The sequence below is a fragment of the Ceratotherium simum genome, chromosome 15 (genome assembly GCF_057802395.1).
Source record: "Ceratotherium simum simum isolate JZ-2026a chromosome 15, ASM5780239v1, whole genome shotgun sequence".
In the NCBI taxonomy this organism is placed as follows: domain Eukaryota; kingdom Metazoa; phylum Chordata; class Mammalia; order Perissodactyla; family Rhinocerotidae; genus Ceratotherium; species Ceratotherium simum.
Window position 1 is genome coordinate 37,546,283 of NC_141914.1, and position 15,306 is coordinate 37,561,588.

At 42.8% G+C, this 15,306-nt stretch overlaps 1 protein-coding gene across 4 annotated transcripts in view; it reads right to left on the reverse strand.

Annotated features, from left to right (window-relative positions):
* Nucleotides 1–15,306, reverse strand: part of MAP3K13 (mitogen-activated protein kinase kinase kinase 13) — a 162,228-nt gene that overhangs the window by 6,468 nt on the left and 140,454 nt on the right. For all 4 annotated transcript variants that reach the window (XM_087439897.1, XM_087439898.1, XM_014783111.2 and 1 more), the window contains 4 exons: nucleotides 9,325–9,434; nucleotides 8,440–8,556; nucleotides 7,314–7,451; nucleotides 2,567–3,353 (listed from right to left, as the gene is read on the reverse strand). In XM_087439897.1, the coding sequence (XP_087296023.1) occupies nucleotides 2,567–3,353; nucleotides 7,314–7,451; nucleotides 8,440–8,556; nucleotides 9,325–9,434 (1,152 nt within the window). The remainder of the gene's footprint in view (nucleotides 1–2,566; nucleotides 3,354–7,313; nucleotides 7,452–8,439; nucleotides 8,557–9,324; nucleotides 9,435–15,306) is intronic.

The following is a 15,306-nucleotide window of genomic DNA, read 5'->3' on the forward strand; positions in this document are numbered from 1 at the left end:
GAAGACTGGCCCTGGGCTAATAACATCTGTGCCCATCTTCCTCCACTTTATATGGGACGCCACCACAGCATGGCCTGACAAGCGGTGCATCAGTGCGTGCCTGGGATCCGAACCCGAGCCGCCAGCAGCGGAGCGTGCACACTAAACCGCTACGCCACGGGGCCGGCCCCCAAGAGTATCATTTTTAAACATATGTCTTCATTCATTTAGCAACTTTTCCATGTGTCCATGATGACAGGCCCTGTACTAGATGCTGGAAGACATACAGAACTCAGTAAAACATTATCTTTGCCCTCATGGAGGTGAAGGCTCCATGAAGATGTCCAGAGGTGAGTGATGGAGAGAGAAAACTAGAGGTCTTGGATTTTGGGGTGCTCTCTTGTAATCATTGTCACTAGTGGTTCTAGACTCTGACACAGAGACTCCACCAAGAAGTGGTCTTTCAGTTCTTCAAAGCCCAACAATTACTTTCTCCCCTTTTATGTACCAATCACTTTTTCACTATTATAGTTATTACGTGTATATCATCTCCACTACTAAGACATAATTATTTGAGGGTCAGAGTATATCTTGTATTATATTCCTCATTCTACCATTAATACAACGCTGCATACAAAACAGGTGCTTAGTACATTATTGAGTCAGCATGTTGGCAGGCGTGAGGGAGCTCTGGTTGGGAGATCTGAGGCCTCGTGATTGCCAGGGCTCTGTGGTTGATCGGGAAGGCTGGGCAAGTGTCCTGTCTGAGAAGATGATCCTCCCTCACAGGGAAGATTCCATCTCTCTTCAAGGGCATAAGAACAGCCACACTAAGATCAACTGTCCTTACCCAGAGCATCATGATGCACTGTACTACTGCAATCCCTTGTGAGGTGGGTAATTGGGTCCAAGTAATGTACTAAAGATTGAGGATAATTTACTTTTCAAATCCATTGTAAAATACTGTCACTCTTACCCATTTGTATTCTGATATGCTTTTTGAGTAAGAGAGACAGGGATGAAGTGACTCTGGCTGCTGAGATGAGCACTTTACCCTAGGAATACCTGTGGGAGTGTATCTCAGTAAAGAGAAGTTGAACTGCTCTGTGAGGGTGCGGTTCTAATGAGGCCAAATGTATTAGGTGTGTGTTCTGTGGCCTGTAGACACATAGATGGCATCAAAATGGCAGGAGGATGATTAAAAGATACACGTTACTTGGGAGGGGACTGGGGAATGGGGTGATTGCTAAAGTGTTCAGGGTTTCTTTGTGGGGTGATGAAAATATTCTAAAATTGGTTGTGGTTGATGGTTACACAACTCTGTGCATAAAAGCACTAAGTGGTACACTTAACGGGATAACTATATGGTAGATGAATTATATCTTGATAAAATTGTTATAAAAAAATATATGTTATTGGCCGTAGGGGTGGTGGGAGCAGAGAATGGACTAATCCAAATCCACTGCACCACCCAAAACGCAATTTAACATCTTGGAATTCTTAGTCAGCAACAGCACTGTATGTGGGGGAAGAAATACAGTTCTGAGACAGAAGCCCTCACCTTCAACTTCTTTTCTATTAAATGTCTAGTTGACCAAAACATGCTCATTTACATTTTAGACTCTTTCATTCCTTCAACTCAACTCCTGATGAATGGTGATGAGATGAAACAATACTTAGAATTGAGCGTTTACCATGTGCTAAACCCTTTTCATACATAATTTTATTTTTAACTCATTAGCAAGGTGAGCTAACATTTTTAGAAGGTTGCTATGTGCCAGATCCTCTTCTAAATGTTTTATATGTATTAACTCATTTAATCTTCACATCAACCAATGGGGCAGGGTCCCCTATTAGCCTCATGTTATAGACAAGTATATCAAGGTTCATAGAGGTTCTAAGTGGAAGAGCCTGGCTTTGAACTCAGGTCTGTCTGACTCCCAAGCTCGTGCTCTAACCACTATGGTAGGCTGCCTCCCAGCTAATACACCTCAGGCAGCCAGTGGGCAAGGAGGAGAGGAACAGGTTTCCATGACTGAGAACTGGCTGGGTCATGATGGATATTAATTAAGGCAATGTTTTCCAAAATATACTTTGAAGTAGGGTGAAACAGGTGTGGGAAATGCTGGATTACACAAGGTTACTGCATGATTTCTCAAAGCCTAGGATTTGTTAATGTGCCCTAGGAATCTCCAAGAGGGCACAGAGGATACTGTTTCCCAAACTTGTTTTATAATGGAATCCTTCCTTCTTGCAACATCCCTCAGGACTAGGCTACGGTAGTGGTTTCCCAACTATTTTGATTACACATCCTTAATATACATACGGTTATTTATCTATTTATAAATTATATACATTTGAATCAGTCCCCTGGTTCAGTAGTTCCAAATTGTATTCCTTAGTCCATTACTGAAGCAGTGTTGAAAGAAAGTATTTAAAGGAAAAGAAACTTCTATTTATGCTTTTGTTATCTCATCCTTTTACAAAATGTATACTGTTTATGTATGTTTTATAGTGCACATAACATGAGAGGCTCTGACAGTCCTTGAAGGCAGTGACACACACTGCTTTTGTCATTATAGCTCACCTTTTGAAGGGGCCTTGTTTTTCGAGGTAGCATTGGGGGGGTGATGTGATGAGGGATGCCGAGGGATGATGCAGACCTACAGCCGTTGAATTCGTTTTCTTCCAATTTCTCAGAACCTTGGGCATTTTCTGAGAGAGGATTGTGTGCTGGTGACTTGAAAAGGTCGGTGCTCCTCCCCACTGGCTCAGTAGAGGGTACATCTAAGGACCCACACTGTTCTGGCCTGCATTGGAGGCAGGGGTCATAAGGGTCAGCCTGACAACAGTCCCAGGGGCCAGCCCGGCTGTTGTCAGGCTCAGAACTTCTCCAGCAATCTGCTGCCATGGCTGTGGAGATGAGGTCAGGGCTAGAGCCAGGCAACTGTCTCTGAGCATGGTTGCTGAGTGGGCTCCGCAGGGCTGCTGCCGGGCCAAAATACCTCAGGTTGTTGGCGCAGGTTGCAATGTCCTGTCCGTGCATGTTGAGTCTGGGATGGTGACTCTGAGACATGGCAGGAGGGGGTTGCTGGTATTGCTGCTGCAGAGGATTATGGTGATGGGGAGAAGGGTACTGGGATTGAGCCTGGTGTAGATAAGTGGGGTGGGGCGAATTTTCTTGGGCTGGCTGGCTTTTCAAGATGGCTGCAAAGTCACTATGGCTGCCTCTGCTATTCCCTCGGCGGTGGCGTGGTTTGCTCCGATATCGGCTCTTGTTGCTTGAGGTGGACATTTTGGGACTTCCGGACAAAGGGGATGCAGTGGGAGCCACCTCCGTACTGGGGATACCTTCAGATCGCAACAGATCTGGCCTGGGAAAAAGAACAGGTTTGGTTTCAAACACATGAAAACACATTCAAGTTTGGGGAAATGTATCCCAAGCCTTAAAATACACCGACCCTTTGAGTCAGCAGTCACACATTCAGGGATTTATCCAACGGAGATAATGGATGCGCACAAAGATGTATTTTTGAAGATGTTATGTTACAGTATTGTTTAAAATAGCAGAAAGTTAGAAACAACCTAAATGTCCCCTTATAGAGGATTCCTTTTATTCCTTTTGGGTTTTATTCTGTCCTTCACTTTCCAAGGTACTCAATCTCTTTTATTTATTTTTATTTTTTTTGTGAGGAGATCAGCCCTGTGCTAACATCCGCCAGTCCTCCTCTTTTTTTGCTGAGGAAGACTGGTCGTGGTCTAACATCCGTGCCCACCTTCCTCCACTTTATATGGGACGCTGCCACAGCATGGCTTACCAAGCAGTGCGTCGGTGCGCGCCTGGGATCCGAACCGGCGAACCCTGGGCTGCCGCAGCGGAGCGTGTGCACTTAACCGCTTGCGCCACCAGGCTGGCCCCTCTCGATCTCTTTTAAATTCTAATTCTATCCTACAGGTTTCTTGATCTCTTCCTCATAATATCAGCTATCAACCTAGTGCCAATATGCCACGGCATAGGCATGGGTGTTTGCCCATGATCAGAAGTCTGTCTGATGATAGATCTGGATAAATCCCATGAGGAATCACAAAAGACAGAGGTCTGGAATCAGAGGAAGAAACCTCAGGTTAATTAGGCAAGAGGCTAAATTCAGGACGTATGGTCTAGACATGGTCTCCTTGAAGGCTGGGATTATGTCATATCCACCTTTGTATGTGAAGGACACTAGCAAGGAGTCTTGCTCATAGTAGGTACTCAAAAAATGTTTAAAGAAGAGGAGAAAAAGGTGTGCGGGCAGAGGAGGGAGAGATAGCACACAGCCCAAGAGGCTGAGCAAAGCCAGTAAGAGAAGGGCTCATGAGGAGTGACGCTGGCATTCTACCATGCTCCTAAAGGGAGGAGGTCCTCTCACAGCCATGTTTTCAAGTGCCCACTGGGCCAGTCATGCAGATCACGTGCAGGAGGAAGCCAGAGCCTGAATGTAAACCTTGCGTGCACTGACTCCAAGGCACATAGGTAAACAAGAAACAGTTTCTGAACTGATGAACTGATTCAGAATACCAGGTAGAATCGCCACTTCCTTCCCACCAGGGAGTAGCCTCGCCTTCTTTGGGACTAGACAGACACAAATCAGCAGGAGATTTCAGAGTTGGAGGGCCTCCAATTTTTTTTTAAGAACAGAATCCTTCTCTCAAATGAATTATTATGAGAAGCCAGTATATAAAACAGACATAGTGGAATAGTTGAAGGGAGGTGGGAGAGCAGAAGCCCCTCTCTGCAGGGCTCCCCCTCCTCATCCTCTCTACCCCTGCAGTAGCCCTTGAGACACCTCTAAGTCCTAGGGTGTCCCAGACCTTGCTTGGGAACCACAGACATAGTCCTGCCTCCACCTACGTGATGAGGAACCCAAAGCCCAGCAAAGTGGCCTATGGTCTCATAGCCTGTTACTGGTAGATCCAGACAAGAAGCCTCTCCTAATTTCCAGTCTGGCTTATTGGATAGTCAGAGCACAGCTTGAGAGTGCATACAAATTACTTGGGAGCTTGTTAAAATAATTGAGCAGGTCTGGGATGGGGCCTAAGAGCCTGCATTTCTAACATGCTCTCAGATGCTGCTGAACTGAGGACAACACTTTGAATAGCCAGGGCTCATAGGAGACTAGCAGGCATCAGGCAGTAGGAGATGGGTTTTTCTTTTCTTTCAGGAGAAGAACAGTTAAAGGCTTGTCTTAGCACAGAAGTTCCAGGTGTTTTTGTTTATAAGGTGGGTGGGGTATTGTGCTGCCATCAGCAGCGTCCTGTCTCAGAGTCACAGTTCTATGGTCAGCTGGCTAACTTGTGCCACAGAAGTATCCGGATTGAGGAGGCCCTGGGGCTTTTATTGAGGCAAGAGAGAGCTCCAAGCCCAGTAAGGGGCATCTACTTACACAATAATCAGCTACGGTGGGCTCTAAAAGAGAGCTGAAGTGGAAGTGTCATAGGCAGGTGAAGGCTGCTTTTATTGAAGCTGGCAGTGCCAAAATCAGAGGATAACATTGATCTGGCACTTCACAGTTTACAAAACACTTTACAATATATAAAAAACTTGTTTCCTACTATTTCAATATCCATTTTACAGATAAGGGCACTGAGGGATCAGAGTGGTTAACTGGCTTGTGTCCATCACAAAGCTAGTAAGTGGCAGAACTCATAACTTGAACCCAAGTTTTTGGACACTAAGGAATAGTTCTTCCCCCATTCCAAGAGTTTCCTTATTATGAGGTATTTAGACTATCTTACTGGACTACACTCACTTGTGACAGGCTTGGTGGATCCACAACTGAACTCTGACTCTCTTCTCTTTAGTCCTTAACCAAACACAGACTGAAACCTAGGCTAAAGGATAGAGGATGGTTTCTCCTCTCTGATCTCCTCAGAGGTCACTGGACTTCTGACTTGATAATCATTGAACTGTCCAAATAATCCAAAACTTAAATCCTTCACGGGGTAATCAATGGAAAGCACAACTCTTCACAGCTCTAATACCCATTCCAGATTGCCTTCCGGACAAGTCCCTAGCTTGTTGACTAAGCATCTACTGGTCGTGTCAAACTCTTTCCAACATTTTTCTCACAGCCAAAATAAAAGTAAAGATGAGCTCGTATTTTGAAAAATTAAACTATTTTCTTCCCCAGTGATCTTAGTTTTAACTGTAGGCAGAATGCAGGGAGGAGCCAGCAGGTGGACTCAGTCCCTAACCAGTACACCAAAAGAAAGAGGTGTCGGGATGCCAGAAGGTTTTGCTGGATGCTGTCTGAAAACAATTTCTCAGAACTTGACCAGAAGATGGTCAGGCATAGCAAGTAAAAGCAAAATTGGAATTAATCCACGTAGCTCCTCATTAGTAGTTTAGATTTTTCTGCTATGGCAGAATGGCCACCATTCTGAAAGCCTTAAACACATTTTGGGTTGCATTTTCTCATTACCTTTATTTTTATTGCATTTAGCTCAAGTCTCACTGCTGGGTCTACATCCCAGGTTTAGGGATATTTCTTTCCTTTACAGTAATTTAGCTGGAATGGTGTCAAACTCTCCGTTATTTGGGAGGAATGAGGCTGTGGCAGAGGTTGGTAATAAAACCTGGAAGAACATTCCAAGGTTAAGCTAACATAAGGAAAATGTGTTGTAATTAGGGAAAAGGGCAATTTTTTTTTTTTTTTAACTATTCAAAAACCCATTTTTTAGCACCTGTGATTTGCTAGGTGATTTCACATGTTATCTTTTTTAAACTTCACAGAAGTCCCATGCAGGAGGGGAATGAGGGGAACCATATGGTTAGATGTAGGTCATTATCAAAGCCTCTGCCTTTGTTTTTGGTGGTGGATTTACAGGCACTTATTCCATTATTAAAAAGAACTAAATCAATAAATAAAAGTGGGACATGCATGGACCAATGTTGCATAAATCAAGAATTATGATTAACCCAATTCTGCGCAGTAGGGGTCAAAAATAGAAAAAGAAATCTCATGTGCTATGATGATACCATTTTACCCACGGGGTTGAGAGAGGTCAAGTGACCTGGCCCAAATCACACAGCTTATAATAGGCAAGGCCGGGATTTGAATCCAGGTCTGTCTGGCCCCCAGTTTATTTCTGTTTTTGCTATTCCACGCTAAGAAAATAAATACCTATGCCTCAGATAGTAAAGGTTAGATTCCTCGACTTCCTGCCTGTTTTATCTAGAGGCAAGTGTGGTAATGATGAGGAACAGAGTGGCCACACCCACTATCATCTGATAATGTATTTTTAGGGGGATATTTTCCCATTTATCTGCATATCAGGTTGGTACCGGTTCCCACCGTTTGGTCTGCATCCCAGGTTTGTGAGGCATGCCCTTCCTCTTCATGAGTTTCTCCATGGCATTGGGGTGGATTATTGGACGGACAGGGTGTCGTTTGTAGGTCCCAGGATACTTCTTTTCCACTGCTTGCTCACGCCTGCAGAATGAAAGAAAAAGCCACATGTCAGTCACTATAGACAGAAAAGATGGGCAGAATGTTTTCAGAGGCTAATTCCACCCACAGATTCTGGCCACACTTAATAGATACAGGCTATTTGAATAATAAGCCTGCTATTCAGGTTAAAAAGGGAAAAAAAAAATACTAAATTCAAACTAATCTGACTTCACTGTGCTCTTCAGCTCACAGATGGACTCAGAGGCTGATCGTCCCTTCCCCAGCACACCTTGTGGGAGACACAAAGCAATGGTAGAAGTCCTACTTATTTTCAGTTGCTGTTTTGCTCAGGACCCCAGGGTTTTCTTGTCATTATCAGAATTATCTTAAACCACTTTCACCAGCCACCTTACTTCCCCAGTGGTCAATGAGCTCCCACTCATCCACACCGAGCTCTTCTTGGAATGAAGACCCCTTCTCTGAGCCATTCAGTGGGGTGAAGTTGCAAATGCCTGTCAAGTGCATGTTCCCCTATAACCAGCTTTGCAGCAACTCCACTCAACTGTAAACCTCACCGGGGGCAGGGACACGTGCACAGCATATCCCTTAATGAATGCTGGGTGAATGAATAAAATATCTGCCCGTTCTGGAAGAGCAGTACATTTCTGCTGATTGGTGGACCCAAATCAATAAGAACAGACAGTAGGCTGGATACATACTTTTTTTTTTTTTTTTGTGAGGAAGATCAGCCCTGAGCTAACATCCATGCTAATCCTCCTCTCTTTGCTGAGGAAGACCAGCTCTGAGCTAACATCTATTGTCAATCCTCCTCATTTTTTTTCCCCAAAGCCCCAGTAGATAGTTGTACGTCATAGCTGCACATCCTTCTACTTGTTGTATGTGGGATGCGGCCTCAGCATGGCCGGAGAAGCGGTGCCTCGGTGCGCGCCCAGGATCCGAACCCCAGGCCGCCAGTAGCGGAGCGTGTGCACTTAACCGCTAAGCCATGGGGCCGGCCCTGGATACATACTTAATGAGCTCCTTTTCCCGCATTTCTAGTTGCAGCATGATGGCACTCAGTTCCATGTATAAATTATTAGCTCGCTCAAGTTTTCTCTCATAGTGTTCACGAATATCCAAAGCATGCCTATCAAAGAAAACACAGGATCAGCGAAGCTGACTAATTTGGGGGAGGACAAAGGACAGCTCTAATGAAATAAGAACCAGGATGGTTTATCTCAAAAGCATTTCTCTGAGGGCCCTCTAAATTTAAGGTTCCCTTGTCCAATGCAATGATTCAGACAAGATGGAGTGGGAGATGGGAAATCCAAGCTCTCCACTTGGTTTATCTTTAAGGGCCACATCTTGCCATATAGAATAGCCAGGAGGGCCAGAGATAAAATCTGAAGGTGATCTGTGTATAATTTGTAGACTTTGTGTCATGTCGGCAATCTCTTAATAAGAATACAGAATAATATATGTTAATGAAATATGCAGCTAGAGCTGACACCATGATCACTCATTTATACTTATCCATGGCATAGATCCTGCCTAATATAGTGGTTATCTACAACTATGTCTTGTATCCCATAATAGATTATAAGCATCTTGATACCAGGGACCACATCTTATAAATTTCTGGCCTTCCATGGCACCTAGGACAGGGGCTGAATGAACAAATAGTGTTGCTCCAGGAATTGCAGAGATGTAATAAAGGAGGATGACAGAGTTGGGGGAACAGGATAAGACAGAGATACAAAGGAGGGCTAACTTTTAGGGCAACTTTTAAAGAGAATAACAATAAATAGCAGAGGTGAAAGGAGTGTAGAAAGTGCAATGGTGATTCACAAAGAGGGTTCCTGCTAATATCTGAAGACCAGGGGACGAGAAGGTGGAGAAGGAGAGATCAGCTGACCTGAGCTCTTCTCTGCGCCTTCGAATCAGTTCTTCATCTAATCGGTGTATACAAGTTCCTTCACTTTTGATCTTCTCAAAGTGTTTTTTCACTTCTTCTCTCCATTCAGCCTGGGGGAGGACAAATTAAATTTTGTTACTATTCTAGGAGTTTCAATCCCTGATGTAACCATAAGATCATGTACAAGATTTTTTTTCCTGCATGGTTCTACTGAAGAGCCTTACAGAATAGATGTTTAATACCTATTGGTTGATAGCAAAATATCTCATGCTGGAATATCTGCACACTCCACCCCACACCTCACTCCATTTTCTGTATTTAGTCCAACATGCGATGCTGCCTCTTTTCCAGTTTCCTTGCAGTACTGGCCACCAGAAACATCACAGCTGGCATATTAGCCATCACCTCTGGAAGAAAAGAGCTCAATTTTAAGTCAAGATGATGGCCGAGAGAGCCTGGCCAGAAAAATCAGCTCTGATAACCATATGGTACACGTATGTGTCAGTGAGACTACGATCATCTTTACAATTGGCACCAGAATTATTCTTGGGCTTTGTTTAGGAATATATCTTGAGAAAATATTTGGAGTAGAAGACCCAAGGGGCATGAACAGCAGGAGATGGGAATAAAAATACAGGAAATTATACAGGAATTTAGGGTAAGGGAAAGAATAGAAAAAGAGAAGGAGGAGGAGGAAAAAGAGCATGGCTAAACAATTTTGTAGTCTGACAAAATTTTTAGGACAGGGATGGATGTCTAATATGTGATTTAAGTTGTTCAAAATGTAAGCTTCTTCCAATTTCCTAAAGCTTTAGTAAAGTCTCTGACATTCACTTTGACTTTGGATGAATGTTTTTGTTTATTTGTTTTGTTTTTTTAGAAATGAAGGAAAGATGCTGACCTTCATGTTTGAGTCAATGACAGGACAAAGATAAAGGAACGACCATAAGACGGTAGGGATGGGGGCCAGGAATTCCAGGAAGGCAGAGCCAGATTGGCCATGAAATTATAAATCTCTCAGGAATTCACAGAAGTGTTAGAAAGGATATTGGACTTTCCACAGGGCATGGAATTTCAAGTGAATTTTATCTAAATTTTAAGGGGCAGGAAATCTCTGCTGGAATATGGTCTACAGGCAGTTTCTAGAAAAACAGCTAAAGGAGATGTTTCCTCACATTATGTGTAGACTACTGTCCCAAGAAGCTAATGAGATTAAGATAATTTCCAGTGAATGCTAGATGTGTAACTAAATGTTTCTAATTGTATAATCTTCCTCTAGATCTATTCTATTATCTTTAGATTTATGTTAAAAATGATCTCTCTAGATCATAGAGAAAGTTATGCTTAAGTAATTGTGAAATTATAGAAGGTTTCTCCCCAAAGTTTCTATTTCTCATTTATTTTTATAGAGGAAATTATAATTATTTAGAAACTGATCATCCTGTTTATAATATGCTAGATCTTCATCTATATATATGTCTGTCAACTGACCATTGGAGAGAGATTTCTGTCAGTCAGCTGACCTTCGGGCACCAAACCTGCCAAATATCATCAGGAAGCCAAGCCCCAGAATGTACTACCCATTGTTTGGTAACAGTCTTTGACAGTATCTAAGCAGTAAATGCAGGTTTGGTTGAGCCCCAGGTAATGCTGTTTTCTCAGTCAACAGATCAGAGGTATGAAGTAGGAAGAGTATTTGAGCTTTAAGAGGCCAAAGATCGATAATCAAGAGTTGTTGGACCAAAAAAGGATAAGAGAGAGGGCCAAATTTGGGCCTTAAGGCATCCTCTTTTGTGCAAAAACATGTCAGTGGATCCTAGCACAATACTTACAGAAGGGGACCAGGAAAAGGAATACCTCCCTCTGGTGGTAAGGAATCAGATATCACAGATCAGATTTTTTTAATTCTGGAGGAAATAAACCTCCTGATAGCTTATGCGAGTGGGAAACTTAAAGAGAACCTTCTGAAGATTCAAACCTAATAAGAAAGTAGATTTTCAAAAAGAGGTTCCCTCCTGTGAAGAAGGCACAGGAAGTTGGGAAAACGCCAGGTACTGATTAACAATGTGTTCTCCCCAAAGGTATCGTGTAACTGGTAGATGTTAATTTTGGAGTTCCATCACATATACTTAGAATCTTTATGTAATTGAGTTCCAGTTTGCACTTAATCTGCAATTCAGACATGTCTCGGCATATCTGAAGAAATGGAGGGTGGGCAAGTCGGAAGCCAATTTGCAGAGAGACTGAGGAGCCTCTGAGAGAAAACACGTCATGAGGGAAGGAGGACTCTTGTATGAGTTTGACCTATAACAAAGCCACCATCTTAGGAGCAGAGTGGCATTTCTCATTTTCACTAAAATACCTGTAAAACACTGGGTCACAACCAGCACTATTCTGTTACCTTTGACAAAGTGTAACCACAGGGAAAGGAAGAGTTCATTGTGTGAGCAGGACAACGTGCAGCTTTGGAGTCTTGAGAAGTCCAGAGCTTCAGTTACACCAAGAAATAGCAGCTCTCAGTGGGTGATGGCAGGGCCTTAAGGATATGGCAGCATCCCCTGGATGCCTGGTGGGGACTGCAGTCTTTTAGGAGGAAAGAGTGCTAACCAATAAAGCAACACCCAGCAGATGCTAGGCGGGAGACTGCTGTGTCTAGTCAGAGTCAGTGAAAAGCACAGCAGACATTAATAATGAGGCTATTTAAGATCCCCACTCTTCACTGGGGATTCCTCCAAAAATGTATGTGGGGGGTGGAAGGGAGGAAGTAGAAGGTACTTCACAAGGTACTTAAGTCCTGTGTAAGCAGGTAAGGGAAAAATCCAGTAACGCTTGGGTTATTACCATTAGTGGGATCCTCTGTATGTCCAGATAAGGCCTGGGAAAGGCTATAACATTTAGGTTTCTGTCTTCTGCAGTCTTCCAGATATTCAGTCAGAAGACTGAAGCTCTAGCACCCAAACCTTGCTTCTTTTCTCTCCCATAATATAGATATCAAATGAAGTTGAATTGACAGATGAATGGGTAAACAAAATGTGGTATATCCATTCAACAGAATATTATTCAGCCATAAAAAGGAATGAAGTTCTGACACATGCTACAACATAGATGAACCTTGAAAACATGGTAAGTGAAACTGAAAACCAGACACAAAAGGACAAATATTAAATGATTCCACTTAAATGAAATATCTAGAGTAGGCAAATTTATAGAGACAGAAAGTAGAACAGAGATTATCAGGGGCTGTGGGGAGAAGGGAATGGGAAGTTAATGCTTAATTGGGTAATAAAAAATTTTGGAAATAGATAGTGGTGACAGTTTCACAACATTGTGAATGTAATTTATGCCTCGGAATTGTATTCTTAAAAATGGTTAAAATGGCAAATTTTATATTATATATATTTTACCACAATTTTTAAAAAGTCAAGAAAGAAGTTGAGCCAGTTCCAACCTAGCTTGAGGAATAGAGAAGCAGGATGCTGAGGGGCTAAGTAGGGGGAAATCATAGATTCTGAGTTACAAAAGCCTTAGACGTCTTCAAGTCCAACTCTTGAGCGGCACATGAGTCCTCTTTACTGCCTCCCCAGGTATCAGTGCCCAGCCTCTGCCGAAGCACCTACTTGCTCATGACGAGATGACTCTTAACGCAGCAGTCTGTCCCTATAATGAGCTTAGTGTCTCTGCAACTCCCAGAATCTGCATTTCTGGGTGGGCACAGTGGCCCTGAAAAGGAAGCTAGAGTAGTGCAGAGGGTGGAAGAGCTCAGCATCAGGGCACATGAGCCCCGTGCAGCTGGGATCCGGGACTGGGCTAAACTGTTCTCTGGAGACTGATATCAAGTGTAATTGAATACCAGGAGCAATAACTGCCTACGCGGAGAAATGGGTTATTGTCTAGGAATGAAGCAATAGCTTTGGCAGAATCTAATATTGTACTGAAATTGGTTGCTTTGTTCATCTGTTCTATATATGCTGCATCTTTATACATGTGCTGTTGATGAGAAACAGATGAAACATTTTCTCTCAGCAAGGAGTCAGCTGGGCTCTCGGCAGCACTTTTGACTGACAGTTTGGGGGGAAGGTGGAAAACAACCATTGACTGATAACTGACGCTGAGAGGATTGTGTCAGCAGGCAGGAGGAGGCGAGGCCTCAGGTACAAGACTGCTACGGAAAGGCAAAACCATGTGCCAAACAACCAGTTCTTCCCCACTGGGGGAGGATAAAGTCAAAACACAATTAATAGGAGTTCCCTAGCTGCCATCCTATCCATCTCAGGGTTCATCAGACAAGGTATCCAGAAGGGCTGGCCCAGTGGCATAGTGGTTAAGTTAGTGCGCTCCGCTTCAGTGGCCCGGGGTTTGCGGGTTCGGATCCCAGGCGTGGACCTATACCACTCATCAAGCCATGCGATGGCGGCATCCCACATACAAAATAGAGGAAGACTGGCACAGATGTTAGCTCAGGGCCAATCTTCCTCACCAAAAAAACAAGAAAAGAAAAGGTACCCAGAATGTAATAACCCAAAGGATGCTTATTTTTATAGCTTTGTGGGAGGTGAATAATAACATCTTACAATCCAACAGTTCTTTACAGTTTACAATACGTACTCTTGCATTGTTATTGTCTCATTTGATCCTCACCAAAACTCCACAAGCAAGGGAAGATAAGATTATCTTCATTGTTTAGATAAGTAAGCAGAGGTTTAGAGAAATTTAGTGACTTATCCAAGATCAAAGGACACGGGTTTAGGCTAAAGGTCTGTTGTTTTTCCCAGATCTAGTTAGTTCATAAATACTTTATTATCGTTAGCCAGAGATGGTCTGTTAGTTCATAAATACTTTATTATCTTTACCCAGAGATGGTCTGAATTTCAGACCCAGAGACAAATCAGCTTGTAAGTACTTGAAAAATCCTAGGAGCTAGCACGGAGAGCAGATTTGGGGCTATTTAAGGAGAGGTAAAATTCTATGTTGGGAGAAAAATGTGGAAGAATTAATGAATATTAAAAGATGTCCAATGTACTAAGTTTTTCCCTTCCCTTCCTTCTCCTCCCCTTCCTCTCCCTTTCATATTCTTGCTCCAAAAGAACCTTTTCTTTTCTGAGTTCAATTTGAAGACTGCATGTATTGATAAAAGTAAGTTCATACAAGTGCAGATACCAACTGTGGGTGCTTAGTTGCACTACACGGTGCTTTGCATATGGCGGGGGCTCAGAAAATGTGGCACTGGCTTCAGAAGTGATACTCTGGGAGCACTCAAGCAAAATTTGTTTAGAATTTGAAGTTTTCCAAGTATCTGCAGTTACACTGTCTCAACGGCTTGCAACTTAGTCGTCTCACGAAAAATTATGGTATGTATAGTTTTATTGTAAAGGAAGCAAAGCTGTGACTGCAACCGTATCCTAAAGTTTTGAAAGATTTCCTAGAGCGTACTCACTATTATTCCTTCATTTCACAAAAGGGCCTAAGTCTTTTTCTGAATACTAACAGAAGAAGATATTTGACAGATTTTTTTATCCAGGGCTCCACACCTACATGTATTTGAATATATAGGCAATAGTTTTAATAGTTCTAACGGAGTTTATCTGAATGTATATCAAAGAACATAGGAAATGGCATGAAGTCAACCTCCTACCTCCTCTTATTTTCTCTAAAATGAAATACTTTACTTACATAATACTTCCTCAGAAACACTAAAAAACTATAGGGGTAAGCCTGACTATATAACTCCCCACAGTTGTGGGGAGAGCTAAGTTTGTGGATAGTAGAAAGTGTGTTGGAACTTGGGGAACAGGATAAGAGTCTCTGATTTATCATTACTTAGAAACTGCAAAAAACCTTGCGCCTTTATTAGGATATTCCCCAAAGTCTGATGCACAGAGTGTCTGTTTATCAGATGCCAAGGAAGCAAGTACTCCAAGCCCCGGGTCGGGACAGGTAGAAAAGCATATGTGAAGACTGGCTTAACTCCCAAGAGTGATGATG